This window comes from Apium graveolens, chromosome 6, assembly GCF_009905375.1.
Source record: "Apium graveolens cultivar Ventura chromosome 6, ASM990537v1, whole genome shotgun sequence".
NCBI lineage: Eukaryota > Viridiplantae > Streptophyta > Magnoliopsida > Apiales > Apiaceae > Apium > Apium graveolens.
In genome coordinates, this window is record NC_133652.1 from 153,024,897 (window position 1) to 153,043,828 (window position 18,932).

Consider the following 18,932-nt stretch of genomic DNA (forward strand, 5'->3'; position numbering starts at 1 on the left):
CATTTGTATAGAGGTTCGAAGAGAACCATTATTTAAAAAATATAAATACATAATTTATTTCATTTTCCATCATATATGGTTACAAATTTTAATTATCAACTTAAAAACGAAGTTGCACAATTTTATTTTATTTTTTGAAATTGATGAAATTTTTTTGGGTTGGTTTGAACGGGTTTGATAGCCCATGAGCATCCTGGAGTCCAGAGTCTAAGCGTTCAAAGTTATAAAGCAGCGACGCCGTTTTGCTTGAATCGGATACGGAGCAGGACCTGAATTCGCAACTGAAACCTAGGGCTTAATCTAATTTTCATTCCCAAATATTTACCCATCTCTCATTTGAAATTCAAATATATATCTTACATTTGTTGTGTCTATACATCACAAATTAAAAACAAAATTGACCTAAATCCCTCACCATTGTTTAGCTCAAAGTTTATAATCAATGGCTGAGCCCGCTAAAAGTGTAAGCTTTACTATACTTTTCTCTCTTTTGTGTCTATTATTTACTGTTCAAAATTCAATATTGATGCAGCTCACATATACTTGCATACATGTATATGCAGGGTGCTGGAGTTGATAATACTTTCAGGAAGAAATTTGATAGAGAAGAGTACTTGGAACGTGCCCGGAAGCGTGAACTTAAGGTTTTTAATTTTACCCTTTTAAAGATTTATTATATTTGTTTCAAGAATATGTTTAATTTTATATTTTTTTGAGCAGGTTGTGATTTTTTTTTTGTTTGTGTAGGAGGAGGAAGCTAAATCGAAGGGCAAGTGTACGTAAAGTTTTGATTTTGGGATCTTTTTTTGCTTCATTAGTTGTAGATTACTGTAATTAATTTTAAAATTGGTAGTTTTTAGATACATTATTATGAGTTGTGTTGAATTTATCGAATTTGCTTTCTTGCAGCCAAAGGGCCTCCTGTGCAACGGAAGCCGTTGAAGCATAGGGATTATGAGGTAGACCTTGAATCGCGGTTGGGGAAAACTCAGGTATGCCATATTTTGTTGCTACTAATGAAATTGTATTTGGGTTTTTCAACTACTATGTTATTGGTTAATTGTGATTTTTTGATGTCCTTAAATGCTTAGCATCTTTATAAGATAATTCTTAAGAAATCAGAGGATATCATACTTGGTCTTTAGGATTTTTTTATGTTACTCAATTTCCATCATCTTGATGCTGCTAAAATTGCGATATAGCAATTAAATGTTGGATGTCACGTTTAGTATGATTTTTAGATGGTTCCATATTAGGGTGTTGGTTCCGCAAAAGGGGATCTAATTTCAACAACACCCACAATTAGGGAAAATAAAGTTTTGTAATAATGAAGGTCGTTACATCTAATTTTGATGAGATTTGAACATGTTACATGACTAATTGGTAGCAAAGTATCAATTATAACCATTGGGTTAAGAGACCTTGAGGCCTTGCATTTCGTTTGAGAATTGAGTGAGTAAATTAAATTATTTAGAAGTATACAGCACCAGGTCTACATAATTCTTTTTGCCAATTATCTGCCATGATAATTTTTTTTTGTTTCAAAATGTAAGTATGTGGTTGTGCGCTAGTGTAAAATCTTTTTGTTATTATGTCTCTGTTTTATTAACTATATTCTATCAATGTGCACTAAAATGTGCATAATGAAGACATATTGGGAATTAATATGTCGAAATGTATTGGAGTTCCCTCTTGACATGTAGAAGATTGTAATATTTATTGATTTTTTTTCTTTCTTTTGGCAGGTTGTCACACCCATAGCACCTTTAAGCCAGCAGGTATTGCTCTAATTTTATCATATAATATTATTATCATATGGTGTCTAATTGTAATTTTCTGTGTAAAGTGGGTCTGGAATGTGTGATCGTTCTCATAGAGATGTAAGCTATCTTATAGATGGTAAATGAGCCACAAAAATATACTAGCTAATAGCATCTACATTGTATGCACATCCTTTTTGTCCTTTGTCAAGGGAGGGGTCAAAGGATGTCTAACTCTAGAAAGACATCCTAGTTCTCTTTCTGCATAGGCATATGCCAAATTTTTTAGCACAAAATACCGATTATAGCAAGGTATCAAGTCTTTTTGTCACACATACTATTGTGATGGAAACTTTTATCAGATGCTATTGCTATCTTATTTTCCCCTAAGACCACTTGACTTCTTCTCATTTAGTAGAAAGTTTTTTGTTTTTCATTTAGAATCAATTACCTCTTGTAAAGGCTGTTGTGTAGCTCAGTTTTCTAAAAAGCTCTCTTACTTTTGGACCGTCACCAGTTTTAGAAATGAACTCTATTACTATTAATTTCTGTAGTACTGAACTTCATATTCTTTTCCTCTTCCCCTGATCTTTGTGTCATGCATTTTCCTAACTCTCCCTTTTCACTTTCTTGCCATTTCAGTTTCCAAAATTGTAAATATTTTACTCTGCTCTTCCCAGTTGGTACAGTATTCTGGTTTGTCTAATACATACCAAATTATATTTTTCTTGTGTCTTTTGGTCAGGTCTAATTTTACTAATTTTCTTATCCTTTCACAATATTGTCATCTAAGTTTTGCCACACGGACCTTAGCAAAACTTTTTTCTAAGGCTGTGCTCTTTACTTTGGTCAATGTTCGAAACCTTTTAACTGCCGTTTTATGATAAACAGGGCAAGGCTGGGTACAAACTTATATGTTATGCTATGTAGTTTAGCTAAAAAAATAATCCCTTTTGATTATATCACTATCTAGACAGTTCTTTTAATGACATAGTTTCACCTTTTTATGGATTATAGCTAGTGCAGATAATTTTTGATAACTTAATAGTACCTTCCATTTACAATGTCCACCTTGTCATTTGTATTATGGAACTGCAGGCTGGCTATTTTTGCCCAGTATGTGAATGTGTAGTGAAGGATTCTGCAAACTATCTGGATCATATCAATGGAAAGAAACGTATGTATATAACCTCACCCCCACCCTCCCCCCAATATTATTTTGTATCCCAGGCGTGTTATATTTATTAATCTATTCATGCTTCTTTCTTCTTTTCTTTTTTTACAGATCAAAGAGCCTTAGGTATGTCCATGCGGGTAGAAAGAGCATCTCTTGAACAGGTTAGAACGCATGCGATTTAATATTTATTATCTTTAATTTTTTTCCCGGCGTGCAAGCATTGGAAATCTTTCCATCAGTCAAAATTTAAGCGCATACAATTTTTTTTCAATTGCTCATACTAAGAGCCATCTCCAATAAGGGGTTGGCAAAATAGTTGCCAACCTTGCCAAATCATCATATATATTAATATTTTATTTTCAGTTTCCACTCAATTTCATATCAACTTAGCAACATTCTTCTCCAATAGTTAGCAACCATTAAAAGTTGCATATGTGGTCCCTAAATTAAATTGTAAATGACTCATAAACTAAAAAAGTATTATTGATATACACTTTTTGCACTTGTATATGTATTTTACCCACTTTGAGAAGTTGCCAAATTTTGGCAACTTTGGCGGCAACCTCATGGAAACCATACAACTCCAATAGGTTGGAAACCAAGGTTTCCATGCCACGTACACGTAAGATTTGGCAACCTCTATTGGAGATGGTCTAATTTGTATACAAGAAAGAAATATAAAGGAAAAATGTGAATTATTTTAGAGAAAGAAGCCATTTTAAGTATGTTCGTATGGAACCCTACAAACATACCATCAAAGTCAATAATTGCAAAAGAGAAATTCTGTCATGTTTATTTCTTTTGTCTTGCTCTGTTTTAGTTTTAGCTATTTTTAATATGTTTTTGAAACATTTAGCTGCTTTATGTGTGTGATTTTATCTGCTTCCCTCTCAGAAAGCCTGTGAAATGTAATTTTGCTTGCAAACTGAGTTCATTAATGTATGATTACAAAACAGCAGCACTAAGTAATGTGTTGCATGCATGCCACTGTTATTATTTGATTTTTTCTATTTCTGGCTATTTAAAATATTAAAACACCGGAGTCAATATCAAGTTGTCACATAGGGATATCAAGTTTCAACAGCTCAAAGCATATTTTTGTGTGTTATATAGGTTCAGCAGCGGTTCGATAATCTCAAGAAGCGAAAAGATCCGGGAACCTTTACTGAGCAAGGTATGAAGTGTTATATATACATGGATCAGCACAGAAACACTCTATTATAATACTTTTTCATAATATTTTATCTATTATGAATTATTTTTTTGGTTAATCGTATTCTTAAATATATTGTAAGAGTTTATTCAAAAAAAAAATATATTGGAAGAGTAAAATACAAGTTGTGTCATGTGCAAAACTATTTATTTTTAAAAAAAAAAATTGAAGTTAAAAAAATATATTATCTGCTGCATAAGTACATTAATATATATGCATGTGTGTGTGTGTCTATATATTAACAAAATTGAACTATTCGGTGTGCTGGACTCGCTGTTAGCTCAATTATCTGATCAGTTCTTAGTTTGTTATGTTACAGGCTTGAAGTTTATAATGACTGAAATTAATTAGTGTTTTACATTTGCTAATAGATTTGGATGAACGGGTCCTCAAACAACAGCAAGAGGAAGAGGAAAAAAAGCGCCAACGTCGTGAACGAAAGAAAGAGAAAAAGGTCAGTTTCATAGGATTTATGTTGGATATAAAATCGTAGGTTCTTCTGTTGCCTTGGCTATCAGTTAGCTGTAAGGTTGTAAGAGAAAAGCAAAATATGCACCAAGCTAGGATTGTTTATTTCCGTTCAATTTTGATATTAATATCATTTTATGTGTCTTATTAGCAAGTTATTTTGATGGTTGATTTTGGTGTTTTTGTGGTTCAGAAAGAGAAGGCGTCCGAGGAAGAGGTTGAGATAGACCCTGATGTTGCAGCTATGATGGGATTTGGGGGTTTTGGTTCATCAAAGAAGTAACTGTACGTGACTTAAAAGTTTAAATGCAACGTTTACATGTCAAATGAACTATTCCGTGAGACCTTGAGTGCTAGAAAGAGTGAACAGTTGTGGTAGGCTCTATGCTTTACCGGAGTACGAAGGCAGCCAACTATCATAACATTAGTTCTTCCACCCAATAGTAACCGAAGTACACATATACTACTAAAACTGAGTTTCAAGAGCAGCTGCAATGCTGCCTGCCCCTTCCCTTTTTTTTTATGTCAATTCATTCCGTCCAAGTGGGAAAAAAAAACTGGGCAGGCTCCTCCAATCCACGTGCCCACTTCCCACATTTTGCGGGGCCTTTCTTTCTCATATTATATTATGTTTCAAATTAAATAATAATTTATATTGTAATTTTAATTTATTAAATAATATTTAAATTGTATTATTTAAATTAAAATGATTAATTATTAAGAAAATTAATATTAAAATAAAATACATTCAACTAAATTAAAAACATTACGTGAGAAAATATTAAATTTAAAATAGTACAATAAGAAATTAACAATTATGGAATTGCGAGATATGTTGAATCAAGTCATTTGTAGCTGACAATGTGTTCGTTTATCATGCATTTGTAACTTATTTTAAATATAAGTTCCATATGGGATAAATGGTTCTTTACCTAAAATTTGATTGCGATAAATCATTTGATACATTTAACTAGGGAATTATTAACAGTTTATTTTCAACCCCAATATTTTTTCGAACATCTTCGACTTCGATTTTCTCGTAATAATCATCAAGATCAATAAATTTTGCATTTAAATGCTTGTGAATGCGGAAAAGTTTGAAGAGGTGATTATTGAGTTCCAAATTGTGGATTTGAAAACGGAGGAAATAAAAATTGATAAGGAGAATTTTGTGGATATGGAAAATGGAATTGAGAAATTTGAGAATGTGGAAATTGATATTGAGAATTCGGGGTTTGAGAATTAAAATTAAAATGTTGTGCGTTTGGAAAAAAGGGATTTGGATATGAATATGGAAATTGAGGGTTTGAATTTTGAGAATTTGTAGGGGTGGTGTTATTTGGATTCATCTTTTAATCTATTTTTTTGAAGAAATTGGGAGTAAGAATAATAAGAGTGTGAAAATTATGTATATATAGGAATACAAAAATTACCGTTACTAACATTTAACGTTAGACTGCTTTAATGTATATATTAGTTTTTTCGAATATATTAATAAAATAATAAAAAGTAAATGGCCGTGGACAGTACAGAACAGAGGTCACACCCTCTTTTTTTCCAAATGCAGGTGAAAAGTTGAACTCGATGACCATTTTGGATGTACCAAGACACTAATACTCCAATACAGTGTTAGTGAAAAATTGAAATCCATGACCATTTTGAGTGTAACAAGATACCCGCTGTAACTTGTTATCCGGTTCTCTACCTAGTCTGTTAAAAAGTGCTTCATTTCATAACCACATAAAAGTCCAAATTCCGTTTGGACAAAAAATTATGTCGATTTCGAAAATGAGAAGATGAAGATGAATGTAGTTCACAGAACAGAAGGTTCTAATCTAGAAGGTTCTAATATTAGAGATACAGAGTTAAACCCTACCTAAAAACTGGTGGTGCAATATTACAAAGTTCGATTCAGCAACACAAATAATATGAACATGTAATTTGAGGTTTTTATATATTGTTCAGTCTTCTGTATGTAGTACTTGTGTCCATAACGGGTAAATGTGAATCAAGCATACCTTTCAGATCAAAAGAACTGGCCTCACACCATGTCACAATAATACTGCATGCTCAGCCCAGTATATATTTACAGTTACAATGCGCTAAGATATCAAGAAGCACGGTGCAGTGCAGGCTTGGTAGTCATACCTTTAATCTTGCACCGGCAATTTGTAGATTTCACCTAACTGAATAGATTAGATTTTAAAAAATAAACAAATGGTACTAAAGATAGTCGATAACTTTTAACTTGAAAGGTTTATCATCCCAAGCTACACAGGTACTCAAACATTTAAAATAACATAAAACTTCATAACTAGGACCAAAATATATTTTGGTCTTTCAAAGGTTAAAATTTAAAACCATTTGAACAATAATCCCCCATGAGCTGCGAAGAATGGTGCAAACACTAACGACTCGACGGCCATGAGCTTGATCAGGATATTAAGCGATGGACCAGACGTGTCCTTCAGCGGGTCTCCAACTGTGTCACCTATAACTGCAGCTTTGTGGGCCTCTGATCCTTTAGGCCCTAGTGACTTAGCATGGTCAGAAGCACCGGCCTCAATATACTTCTTGGCATTATCCCATGCCCCACCTGTGTTTGAAGCCGAAATTGCTACCTAGAAATAAAAAGGAAACAGAAGAACACAGATATTAAAGTCAGGTAAATAAGGGCCACTGTATAGTTGGAATAAACAAAGATAATGCTTAAGGTTTAGGTGAGTGAATCCTTCAAATTTAAGCTTGCCATATTTTGGAATGTGATGCTTCAGAAACAACAGCTATAACCTATTATAGAGCGAGTAAATGTCTATACTATACAATCTTCAGTCCAACAGTGTTCAATTCTGCGAACGTGCATCATACCTGAACACCAGAAACAAGTGCGCCAGCAAGTAAACCAGCAAGGGTTTCCACTCCGAAAAATGTTCCAGCAATCAGTGGTGAGAGTATAACCAAAGCACCAGGTGGAATCATTTCTTTAAGTGAAGCATCAGTTGATATCTTGACACAGGTGGCATAGTCTGGTTTTCCTGTTCCTTCAATAAGACCTGGAATAGTACGAAACTGCCTACGCACCTCCTCTACCATCTTAAGAGCTGCCTTTCCTACACTCTTCATTGTCATGGCTGAAAACCAGTAGGGAAGCATGGCCCCAACAATAAGCCCGATGAAGACTTTCGGAGTCAAAACATCGACAGCTTTGATCTCTGCCCTGCTCGCGAAGGCACCAAATAAAGCAAGAGAAACTAGAGCAGCAGATCCTATTGCAAAACCCTGATACCAAAGATATAATGATTAGGGAGGTCTGTTGTTCAAGAATAATGGATGTAACAGCTATGCAACAAACAAAACCATGTAAAAGAAAAACTACACAATTTCTTAAAACAAATTCTTAATTTTAATTCTGAAAGTTCAATGGGAACAGGCACTGAAACTTTCATTTTGAAAAAAGAAGATAAAATAAAATTAAAAAGAGACATGCAAGCACCAATACTGCCTGAATGTCCCAAGATTCAGAAATAGGATGATTTTAACAACGCAACTAAAGGCAAGCACAGAACGTAGTAAATTATTGTGTAATGACCGATAAAAGATGAATGATTCATTTTTAAAAGTTGGCCCATATAAAAATGTCTGAGATAATATGGAAATTATAGTATGCAAGGGAAAGGAAAAGTAAATTTTATCCAGGACTTCGTTGTCTATTTCAGATTAATATTAGTAGGGTGTTTCAATAGTTACCTCAAGTAATTTATATAACAGTAAAAGGTATTCCATTCTCTTTGCCTTTTGTAGTGCACTCTAAATACATAATTCATACCCAGACAAACACTAAACAACAGTTATAACAACCAGGCTAGTTGCTTCTGTTCCTATTAAGATTTACCTTTCCGATTGCAGCAGTGGTGTTACCAGCAGCATCCAGAGCATCTGTTCTCTCACGTATAGTGTGACTCATTCCGGCCATTTCTGCAATCCCACCAGCGTTGTCGCTAATGGGGCCATATGCATCAATGGCTAGACCTGTAGAAATGGTGCTGAGCATTCCCAAAGCAGCCACTGCTACTCCATACATGGCTGCCAAGCTGAAGCTCACGTAAATAGCAATCGCTATGGAAAATATAGGAAGTATTACAGAGTTATATCCCAGGGCCAAGCCAAAGATTACATTTGTTGCAGCGCCAGTTCGACAAGAATCCGCCACATCTCGCACTGGGCTGCCATGTTTGAAAAGTATAACATTAACAGAATCACTATGATACACGGGAATGTGCATATGTAGAAAAACAGAGATCAGATAGCAAACCTGTATGCATTGCTAGTATAATACTCAGTAGTGTATCCGATAGCAAGACCAGCCCACAAGCCAATGGCAACACAAAAGAATATGTGCCTACAGCAAATTATCAAGTCATCTATTTGTAATGCAACATGAATAATTTAAACCTTAACAATAGGTAGTGGGAGTTTATTTAAATACCAATTTTTGACAACTTTTTGGTCCCCAAAGTCAAAGATTGTAAACTTCGATGGTAAAGCAACGAAGGTGACTATGGCAATCCCAGCAGTCATTAAGACAGTTGAAATTAGTAGCTGTCGCTTCAAGGAGGGTTCAATCTCCCTCACATCCTTGACTTCAAAGAAGTCGGTAGCAAACAATGTTGTAATCAAGCAAACTACTATTCCCATTGCACTAATAATCAATGGATATGACATGGCTGAAAAGTCATGATTGATTCCAAAGGATGATATTGATGCAACAAAGAGTGCTGCACAAGACGACTCAGCATAAGACCCAAACAAGTCAGATCCCATCCCAGCAATGTCTCCAACATTGTCACCCACATTATCTGCAATCACCTGTATTTGAAATGGAAGTTTCTAAATATTCATACTACATAGATGCTACAGAAGAAATATAAAATGGAGCTCCAACTCTCATCATAGAATGCACTCTTTGTAGGTGGTTGCATTTTATCAAATTTGTTTCTAAATTTCCTGTAAACGGTATCATAGACATTTTTTCAAGGATAAGGCAAAAAACGATCTCTCTTTCTGAAAGATCTATTACATTGTTAATTGCAATATATCCCCTTCCTCATCCATTACTATCGCATGTAAAATATCCGATAAACATCACAGATACCACGACATGCAATTTCTGGAATATGCGCTTCATTTATTATACAGATTATGCCTAGATGTGTAGTATAAGAACTTACAGCCGGGTTTCGAGGATCATCTTCTGGAATATTTTGTTCAATCTTTCCAACAAGGTCAGCACCAACATCAGCTGCTTTTGTGTAAATTCCTCCCCCAACCCTGCCAAAGAGTGCCATCGAAGAACCTCCAAGACCATAGCCAGTAATAGATTCATACAGTCCCTCCCAGTCATCTCCATAGTATAGCTTAAATACATTAATTGAAATATAAAGGACCAGAAGGCCGTTGGCAGCAAGAAGGAATCCCATTACTGCACCAGAACGAAAAGCTGTTACAAATGCTTTGCCAACACCTTTCCTTGCTTCCAAAGTGGTTCTTGCATTGGCATAAGTTGCAATCTTCATTCCCAGAAAACCAGATAGGACTGAAGTGAGAGCTCCAAGTAAAAAAGCTACTGTGGTAAAAACTGCATTTGCCAAAGCTGGTTTGCATTGTTCACCCTTGTTATAGATGCAGGCTTGACTTTTGGTGCTGAAGCTGTTAACTGATCCAAGAAAGAGGAAGATGACAACAGCAAATACTATGGTGAAAACGCCAAGGTACTTGTACTGTGTAAAAAGAAAAGATGTAGCCCCTGCAAATGTGGAATTTGGAAAAACAAATATACATAAATCAAGAGTTTTATGATACAATCGGTTGAAAGAAAAATTGATTCAATGCTACAAACCAAAAAAATGCAAAATTGAAACTAGTATTAAAAATCCGACTTTGTTAGCGAATAAATACAAATATTAAGATCTGGGAGTTTGATTCATAGTGTGTACTATTGCGTTAAAATACTGATTTTTTTCTAGTTTAAAATTTTGTTGTAATGTGAAACATACTTTTGCAGGTTTGTCATTTTCTGCTTGATTTGTAATCATTATTTTCAAACATATATTTGTAATCTGAAAAACATACTTATGAGTAGTCTTTGCAGAATAGGTTTTTATGAACATGAATCAAGTCAGGCTTAACAAGGTTAAATGGATTACAACTGTAATGGTAAATGTATGATGGCTACTGCAGTTCTACTAAGACCCTGTCTGGGATTTGTGTTGTCAGTTGTCACAAACAAAATTCTGTGTCAGAAGTATTCAATTCCATAAAAGCACAAACTTTTTTGTTCCCTTTGAAAGTGCATGGATGTAAAAGTAAAAAGTCCCAGTTAGAACAGTTATAATGCAAAGAAAGAAATTAAGGGAAGAAAATACGTTACTTCAAAAAAACCGTAACAAACTTTGCCAACACGTGTTGTATGCATCTGGCTTTTATACTGACCCCATATGCAGGAAAATGCTGGGATCACAGGCTGGTATTAAAGTTGCATTTACTGCTGACGATAACTCAATTCTATATTAAGTATAATTTTCGTAACCGAAACTAAATTTAAGTTGCTGACAAATAGGTAAGATGCAAAGCCACGCAAAATACGTCAGATAACAAAGAAAAAGAGGAAGCGAGTTTGATGATAAACATGAAATTTTTATTAGCAGACTGCACACAGTTGTAGGCAAAATCAAACAACTGAAATCCATCAACTTATAAAGAAATCATATGAGATCAAAGCATAATTTTTTTTGATTAACATCCTAAAAAATTATAATAATTGATGCAATTGACAAATTATGCAGTTCATGTTACTTCAGCTTCCGAAAATTATATATGATGGAAAGTTCAAGACAATAAATAAGTAAATGATTAGACCCTCTAATGCAATATGAAGTTTCTATCTCTAGATGTTAGAGAGCATGCTCACCTACAGAGATGGCATTCTGAATCTCAGCACACTTTGCAACAGCCTCAAGACTGTCGATGCCTACCTCTTGATCATCTTCTTCGATCAATCTGTCTCCTATCCTGTGATCGTCTCCAGATGCTGAAATCTTAACCTTTGATACCAGATACCACTGAAGCAAAGCAAAAGCAATACCAATAAAGGCTGCCAGAAAAATGAGAACCTGTGATAATGCCTCACTCATCAAGCCCATCTTAGAAAATCAAGATTAGTATTTTAGTAAAATTTTGAGTAGAAATATTTTAGCTGGAGTTTGAGAGAATAATGGTTTGTTTGGATATACGCAGGGGTTCTTGGTTGAACTACAGAGAAATGAGAAAATGTAATTTGGTTTTGGGTTTTTAAATATTTATTGCATGAGCTAAAGGAAACTTTGTACTTTCTTGCCAAGTGCCTAATGGGTGTTTTTTGTTAATTGGGATAAACTTGCCACAGTTATCCTTTTAAAGTTTGGCTCCCAGCTGAAGACTTTGACTTTTCACATTCAGAAGTATTGCTCCCCATCATCTTTTTTAGAAAATTTCTAAGCTAGATTATTCTGATTAGTTATAAGTAGTCAATTTGATACTTTTGTTAACCAAACAAGTAGCAACACAAGCCATTTAAAAACTCCGATCTTACAAAAATATTTGAACAGAACGCATCAATATATAAGTACATGCTTTTTGGGAAGTTCAAATTTAAATTGTTAAGAAACTGATTTACTTTACTACTTCCAAGAATCAGATCCAAAACTAATCTCTACATCTTTGGTACTAATTGTGTTAGTCTTATTTTTAATTGGTTTATTGTTAATTTTACTAAATTACTGATTTATATTTTACAGTTTTACAATATGCAGATCATGGTAACTTTCATTTTGAGGATGTCTAATTAAAGGTTTTAGATAAATTAAAGTATACACTGACTTGACTATAATCTATTGTTTAATTATATTAAACACATGAAGGTAAAGATACAATATTATATATCATAATATTCAGGTCAAATGCAAATAGTTAGCAGTTAGCACACGTTCAGTATCTTTAAGATCAAATCACATAGAATAATTAATATACTAAATTCAATGTAGTTCCTTGCACATGAAGCTTGAAGCAAAGTCAGTTGACTTGATCACAACTTGAATGTTTCTTAATAAAGAAATTCTCTGCATATTATAAATAATAATTAAATTTATACACATATGTTATAGAGTCAAGATAACTAAAACTTGAAAATCAGCAAGATTCAACATAAGAAGAATAGAAAATTCACCTAATAAATAAATAAGATTTATAATAATATGCATAAATATACACACACATTGACTATTAACCAAAAATGCTGATACAACTGACAAAAAATATAAATACTTTTACCTAATATATTGTTTGCACATTCAGAATTTGAAACAATCACCATCAAATCTAGGTTTTCATATCACATAACTAAATCTTTAAACTAAATCATCGCAGGTGTAATCACTTTACTGAATCTTTACTGAAAGTAATAAATTAACCCCTATTATAAATTCAAATCACATGTGTAATCATCAAGGAATAGACTAAAAAAGACTAAGAACCTGACATGAAGCATACATAACACTCAAGAAGCCAAAAATTTTACAACACACTCTACAAATCCAGATATAATCGCTAACGCAATGCAAGGAGTCAACATATTTGGAGGTATTGAAGTCATGGATCAAGGATTAGGGACCCTCACTTGAAAAGCCATGGTTACAATGCTTCGCTTGCCCACAAGGGCAAAGGTGCATGAATCACTACAGGTAAACCAGTCACCGGATGCTCAAAAGTCAAACTCTCTGCATGAAGCTCATGATGGGCATACAACTTTCCCTTCCATTCATAGACACCTTCATACTTGACATCCCCTTTTATAGAAATTCCAAGATACTGGCAATGCAAACGAATTTGATGTGTCCTTCCACTTCGAGGATATGCTCTTACAACAATCTCATCCTTTCTTTCCCCAAAATCAGTTACAGATTTCTCCTCAACAACCATAAATTTTTCTTTGACGTTTTCTAGTTCAGATGAATCTTTAGTGCAGCATTGTCTATTAATTGACAAGACTTCAAACATAGTAGCCATGTCTCTAACAACAGATCCGCCCGGTAATTTTCTACCTACATCCGATGTAGCATACACACGCCAAGCTCCAAACTTTGATCGACCATGACCTGACTCAATATTGATGCATTGCCAATTTGGAGCTGCTCCTGTGCAAGATGCGATGTAAGTTTTCTTAACCTTGTGGTCTGTAAAAGCTTTCACGAGCTTAGCAGCAACTTTATGTGATTTGGTGATTAACATTACACCACTTGTGTCACGATCAAGTCTATTAGCAAGATGGAACTCTGGTTGCTTTTTCTGGGTATCTGAAAATAAAAATCATAGACTTGAGTTACATTCTAATTAACAGGATAATTTTTTTAAAAACTGCGAAATTCACATCAAACTGTAAAATATGACATCAAACTGTAAAATATGATTTACTCGTATACATCATCCCAAAATAAATTCTAGTTGGTAAGATTGGAGGGTGTTGCTATTATGCTCGCTCATTGAAATTTCAGCATATGTTTGGTCTTTCCTTTCATGTAGATGAACCGGTTCTAGAACTTGAAATAAAAAAATACCTACAATGAAAATGTAACTTTTCCTTTTTAAATCTTTCAATGAACTGTATGAATTAAGAGGCTACAATTCTAAATACTACAAGCCTCTTCTCTTCTAGGATCCATTTCCACCTTTACTAGAAATCAATAGCATAAATTTCCCAGATTCCTTTCCAATAATCAATCTCCCTGTTAAACCTGTCTTAATGTTTCCATTATACATTTTTATATCCCTTCCATTTGTTTTTGCATCTTCTTCAAAACGAATCAAAACAGGGCTCTTAAAAGTCCCTTTTCACCATACAAAACAAATTATCAACATACCAAGATTAATAAGCACACACATTCACTTTAAAATCAAAAATCATTCACAATGTGACATCTCAATCAAGAAAAAAATTAAATTTCGAAGCAAATACCAAATTCAAGAAAATCAAACACCCAAATTCCAAACCCCCCATTCATTAACACAAAAAAGAAGAAGCATAAAACTGAAAAACTGACCTAGTTGAGAGAGCAAAGAGGGTACAGAAGCCAAGACAGCCTCACAATAAACACCTTGGGGTTTACAAACAGCAAGCAAGCAATCATCTTCAAACAAAACATGGCTTCTACAAAGACTAAAAAGACTTGATTTTGAAGAAGCAGTCATGGATCTGCTAAGCTCAATGTCCTTTGATATTAATGGAAGTGGCGGGGACAGTGGCACTGGGTAGTTAATTGCACTTTTTGGGTCATTTTCTATATGGGTTTTTGGTGAATTAAAATGGGTTTCATCTGCCATTGATACAAATCGAAGCTTTTTGAAAAAAGTTGAGGAAGATGAACAAGGGCGGAGGGTGGGAAGATTAGGGGGGAGGAAGGGCATTATTGTCCTAAAATGTTTGCTGTAAGTAAGTCTGTAATCCCTTCCAATATTGTGTTTTTTCTCAATAAAAAATAGTTTTTTTTTTGTTTTTTGTATGAAGAAAAAACAGATTTTTTTTTTAATATTAATAAAAAATAGTTTTTCTATAAATCGTTTGTGTAGTAGTACCAATGACCAACCCAATTGTACTCCTTTGCATTGAGGCAATGATACTACTGATGTACACCGTTAAACTTGTCGACAATCTCCAAGTTAAAGGAATGAAACCAGACTAAAACCTTTGTAACTCATAGGATATAGAATGAATGTGAAGTCAAAAGGTGACAAGAAAATATCGATCGCAGGATCATAGAGTAGGCTCCGGCCAGGTTTAGGCAATACATAGCTAAACTTAAGGGTTTTAACTTTGCAGATCGCCTCTAGGCTAAAGCAAGCTAGCAAGAGTATCCCGCGGACCGCCCTCCCCTACTCATTATACATTTATGAAGACAAGCATACATTATATCATGATGACAAAAAAACAAATCAAAATGTTTTTGTGCCGAACTTTTGAAGCATATAGAAAAACAGGGGTTTTGCAGAAAGCTGAATCATAACTAACAACCCACTGGAACTAATTAAGCAAATGGCCTACCTTGAGTAGCTATATGTGCATCTCATACTACCAGCCCTACCCTTACTAGGCTACAGTAGTGGTACAAAAGAGGTTGCATTATTATTATCACACGTCCACCAGTGAGTTTCCATTCTCGTGTCTTTGAAATGATTCACAACCAACTTCCAACTCATGATTTCGATCCCCATTAAGTACTTCACAACTAGCCGTACCGGTACCACCATATAAATTATTCCCAATGCTGAATCAGACTTGGATTTGGAGTCTCCACATTTGGTTCAGTTGCTTCCTGGACATAATAATGGTACATTGACTGGTCTCTTGATGGAATCCTTGCGCCAGTCGCGTTCATATCTTGATGGGATAACCACGAAAGTGGTTTTCGCATAAGCGTTAAACCATCTGCTTCACAATTCTGATTAAAAGCATGATTCGTAACAAAATGTTGGTCATGTTTACTCATCAACTGGTTTACAGAAATGTTGTTGGTGTTGGAGTTCATTCCTTCTAGTTGTATAAGTGAATTAATGTCATCCAACAATATTTGGTTACCAGCATCATCAGCAAATAATAATCCACTAGTGTCAGTAGGAGTATTACTACTGCCTGATTCATCCCCATCACAATTTTGGTAGAGAATGTTCGCTCCTTGACCCAAATACACAGCTCCTTCACTCTCAATCACGTAGTTCACATTATTAGCTCTTTCATCTGCACATGAAACATTAGGCAATAATTGATCACAATGTATATAGGATACACAAGAAAATAAAAAAAGAGTCGTGCTCTTTAACATGGGAAAATCAGTCTAAATGGCACCAGGTACTATATTTATCAAATCTCATGAAAATCTTTTAATTTGATCTTCTCAAAGTTATTACAAAGCATATATGCTTCTGACAATATAAAATCATTGCAACTCCAAAAAATATCATTGAATATAACCACCGTTTGCTCCATTAAATATTTATCAACTTTGCATTGGTCTAAAAAAGCATCATAAAACCCTTATATCTCATCAACATCTAATTTTACATACATTTTCTTTTAACCTCCATAATTCTTATCAAAATTTTCCTGACAACCAAATAAAGATTTACATTTTTACTTACCTAAAATTGCTGAGTTCAAATCCACATTAGCCGTATGTGGTTTGGGTGATAGCAAGCTCTGAGAATTTTGCAGAAAACCAATAGGTGCACCAAAATTTTGGACATATGGAAGTTGAGAAACAACACCTGGTGTGATTGAATCTTTAAAATAACCCAGACGGTGATTATTTGTTGTTACTTGAAGATTTTGAACATGGCCAGAGTTGAAAAATGGGCTATTTAGAGTTGGAAAAGGTTTCTGGCTCAGATTAAACAATCTTTGATCACATTGTAGAAGTTTCTCATAGTGCTTATCAAGAATTCCCGGAGGAAATGTGATCAAGTGCCTTCTGCAAAACCAAAAATTTATATTTTAATACAAACCATGAAATATTATCACAAATATAGTGAGTTACATACTTCCATTTTAAAAAAAAAAAGACACGCTGCGGCAATTATTTTTGGGCAAGAGGATTAAGTAATTATGATCTCGGGTAAGTTCATTTTCAGCCCAACATGCAACCCTAACTTAATCCATAAAGCTAACTTGTGTTCGCGGCAACAATAGTCTTTTGCTTAAAAGTAGTTAATAAAGTATCCGATAAAATTTAAAAAATGCTTTTCGTTTAGAAGTCGCGGTTAGGAAAATAAGTGCTAGAAAAATTGCTTTTCAGTTCTTGCAGGGAGATGATTTTGCGGGGAGATGATTTTATAATCAAATTATACCGAAAATATTATTTTTTCTTTAATTTTTTAAATATATATATATATATACATATATCAAAAATATTACCAAATAATCATCTGATTTTCATAATAACACTTTTTTAACAACATTTTTTCTAACATCACGATTGATAGGGAATAAAAATAAGCCTAATTGTGGAGTTAATGTCGCATTAATTAGACCTGATTTGGTCAAAGGGGAATGCCCAATTAATGAGGCCTAAAACCCTAACTATTTATTAAATTCGTAATTAATAAATGGGCTAATTAAACAGCCCAATAAATATGTTCAAATAAGTAACTACTTCTACAAGAAGTAGCCTTCAAGCAACCCATATTCAGAAGCAAACCAATTTCTGCTTTCTAGGACTCCAAAGTCCAATATGAGGTGGAACAAGTCACTCAATTCTACCCTAATTCCCAGACTCTCAACGTCTATATAAAGGGTCTTATCCCTTCAACTTCAGCAGCACGTTTTCTGGACAAGAGCTCCATACGTCACCATTATGAAACCACGGTTTGGAAGACAATTTTAAGCATCGTAAAACCGCGAAGGCATCCTACAAGCCACGAGGCCATTACCTGGAATGACGTTTTAGACTTAATCCTTGAAAGACATGAAAGTCACTACGTCCTTGGTGAACTCTCGCTGCCATAACCCCGAGGGCAAACATCACCAAGAACTATGTTTTGACTTGATCCTTGGCATACGCTCAGGTACGCAGACATCTTGTGAGGGCAGATTTAAGTTACGAAACACAAGCGCAACCATTAAAGCTCGAAGTTTATCAAACCCTGACATTAAACACCCGCATTAAATAAATACATATTTTTTATCCATAACAACGATAATCTTTAACACCAATCTCAAGCAGAGTCTGATTAATTATACATGTTCATATTAAGTGGGGATTCAGATTCGGTTTTAAAAAAACCGGTTAAATTATAATCGTCTCAGTTTCGGTTATAAAACCGATAAAAATAAAATTAAAAAGTAATATATAAACAAGAAAAATTGATGTGGGGAAATCAATTTTATAACATGTTATCCCATATTATAGAAGTTATAACATATTTTAGAGAACCTTCAATTAGAGACAAATCTATTATCTATTATATATATAATACTGCAACATCAAGTTTTGGGGAAACATTTTATTCATGTGAAATTACTATTTTACCCCAGTTTATTTTTAAGTTATATAAAAATAATGTTGTCAAAGAGTTTTAAACCCAAGATCTCTACCATGAGGTTAGAGGCCTTAACCAATTGAGCTAAAGACTTACTTGATGAAATAGAGAAAACAACTTTGTATAATCATGTGTAACTGGGCTTATATTTAATCTAATATTTATTTAGCATTGAAAGTTGCAATGCTTTTGGATT

General features: G+C 34.1%; 4 protein-coding genes across 4 annotated transcripts; 1 reads left to right on the forward strand and 3 right to left on the reverse strand.

Annotated features, from left to right (window-relative positions):
• The first annotated feature begins 236 nt into the window (after window positions 1-236).
• On the forward strand, window positions 237-5,297 carry LOC141668769 (uncharacterized). The gene is made up of 10 exons (XM_074475777.1): window positions 237-463; window positions 564-644; window positions 748-775; window positions 910-992; window positions 1,746-1,778; window positions 2,859-2,937; window positions 3,046-3,098; window positions 4,051-4,111; window positions 4,522-4,604; window positions 4,812-5,297. The coding sequence occupies exons 1-10, from the start codon at window positions 443-445 to the stop codon at window positions 4,899-4,901; spliced, it is 612 nt and encodes a 203-aa protein (XP_074331878.1). The 5' UTR covers window positions 237-442; the 3' UTR covers window positions 4,902-5,297.
• Window positions 5,298-6,681: 1,384 nt separating this feature from the next.
• Window positions 6,682-12,775, reverse strand: LOC141665683 (pyrophosphate-energized vacuolar membrane proton pump 1-like). Its single transcript, XM_074471666.1, has 7 exons — window positions 11,586-12,775; window positions 9,847-10,421; window positions 9,105-9,484; window positions 8,931-9,017; window positions 8,511-8,841; window positions 7,487-7,897; window positions 6,682-7,239 (listed from the first exon to the last, which is right to left on the reverse strand). Exons 1-7 carry the CDS (start codon window positions 11,815-11,817, stop codon window positions 6,973-6,975), a joined length of 2,283 nt encoding a protein of 760 aa, XP_074327767.1. The 5' UTR covers window positions 11,818-12,775; the 3' UTR covers window positions 6,682-6,972.
• Window positions 12,776-13,178: 403 nt separating this feature from the next.
• LOC141665684 (RNA pseudouridine synthase 1) lies at window positions 13,179-15,155 on the reverse strand. Its single transcript, XM_074471667.1, has 2 exons — window positions 14,749-15,155; window positions 13,179-14,004 (listed from the first exon to the last, which is right to left on the reverse strand). Exons 1-2 carry the CDS (start codon window positions 15,110-15,112, stop codon window positions 13,343-13,345), a joined length of 1,026 nt encoding a protein of 341 aa, XP_074327768.1. The 5' UTR covers window positions 15,113-15,155; the 3' UTR covers window positions 13,179-13,342.
• A 506-nt stretch (window positions 15,156-15,661) lies between these two features.
• Window positions 15,662-18,201, reverse strand: LOC141665536 (uncharacterized). The gene is made up of 3 exons (XM_074471521.1): window positions 18,128-18,201; window positions 16,841-17,169; window positions 15,662-16,439 (listed from the first exon to the last, which is right to left on the reverse strand). The coding sequence occupies exons 1-3, from the start codon at window positions 18,199-18,201 to the stop codon at window positions 15,958-15,960; spliced, it is 885 nt and encodes a 294-aa protein (XP_074327622.1). The 3' UTR covers window positions 15,662-15,957.
• Between the last annotated feature and the right edge of the window lie 731 nt (window positions 18,202-18,932).

What these genes read in the sequence shown, in the direction of transcription:
- LOC141668769 (XM_074475777.1), top strand. Translation starts at nt 443, where the DNA reads ATGGCTGAGCCCGCTAAAAGT. An exon ending in TAGCACCTTTAAGCCAGCAG is followed by an intron (nt 1,779 to 2,858) that starts GTATTGCTCTAA and finishes ATGGAACTGCAG; the next exon opens with GCTGGCTATTTTTGCCCAGT. An exon ending in AAAGAGCATCTCTTGAACAG is followed by an intron (nt 3,099 to 4,050) that starts GTTAGAACGCAT and finishes TGTGTTATATAG; the next exon opens with GTTCAGCAGCGGTTCGATAA.
- LOC141665683 (XM_074471666.1), bottom strand. Translation starts at nt 11,817, where the DNA reads ATGGGCTTGATGAGTGAGGCATTATCACAGGTTCTCATTTTTCTGGCA. An exon ending in TATACTAGCAATGCATACAG is followed by an intron (nt 8,842 to 8,930) that starts GTTTGCTATCTG and finishes CAAACATGGCAG; the next exon opens with CCCAGTGCGAGATGTGGCGG. An exon ending in CACTTGTTTCTGGTGTTCAG is followed by an intron (nt 7,240 to 7,486) that starts GTATGATGCACG and finishes TTTTATTTCTAG; the next exon opens with GTAGCAATTTCGGCTTCAAA.
- LOC141665536 (XM_074471521.1), bottom strand. Translation starts at nt 18,201, where the DNA reads ATGGCAGCGAGAGTTCACCAAGGACGTAGTGACTTTCATGTCTTTCAA. An exon ending in AGTCTAAAACGTCATTCCAG is followed by an intron (nt 17,170 to 18,127) that starts GTAATGGCCTCG and finishes TTGGTTTTGCAG; the next exon opens with AAGGCACTTGATCACATTTC. An exon ending in TTTGAACTCAGCAATTTTAG is followed by an intron (nt 16,440 to 16,840) that starts GTAAGTAAAAAT and finishes TTTCATGTGCAG; the next exon opens with ATGAAAGAGCTAATAATGTG.
- LOC141665684 (XM_074471667.1), bottom strand. Translation starts at nt 15,112, where the DNA reads ATGCCCTTCCTCCCCCCTAATCTTCCCACCCTCCGCCCTTGTTCATCT. An exon ending in CTCTTTGCTCTCTCAACTAG is followed by an intron (nt 14,005 to 14,748) that starts GTCAGTTTTTCA and finishes TTTTATTTTCAG; the next exon opens with ATACCCAGAAAAAGCAACCA.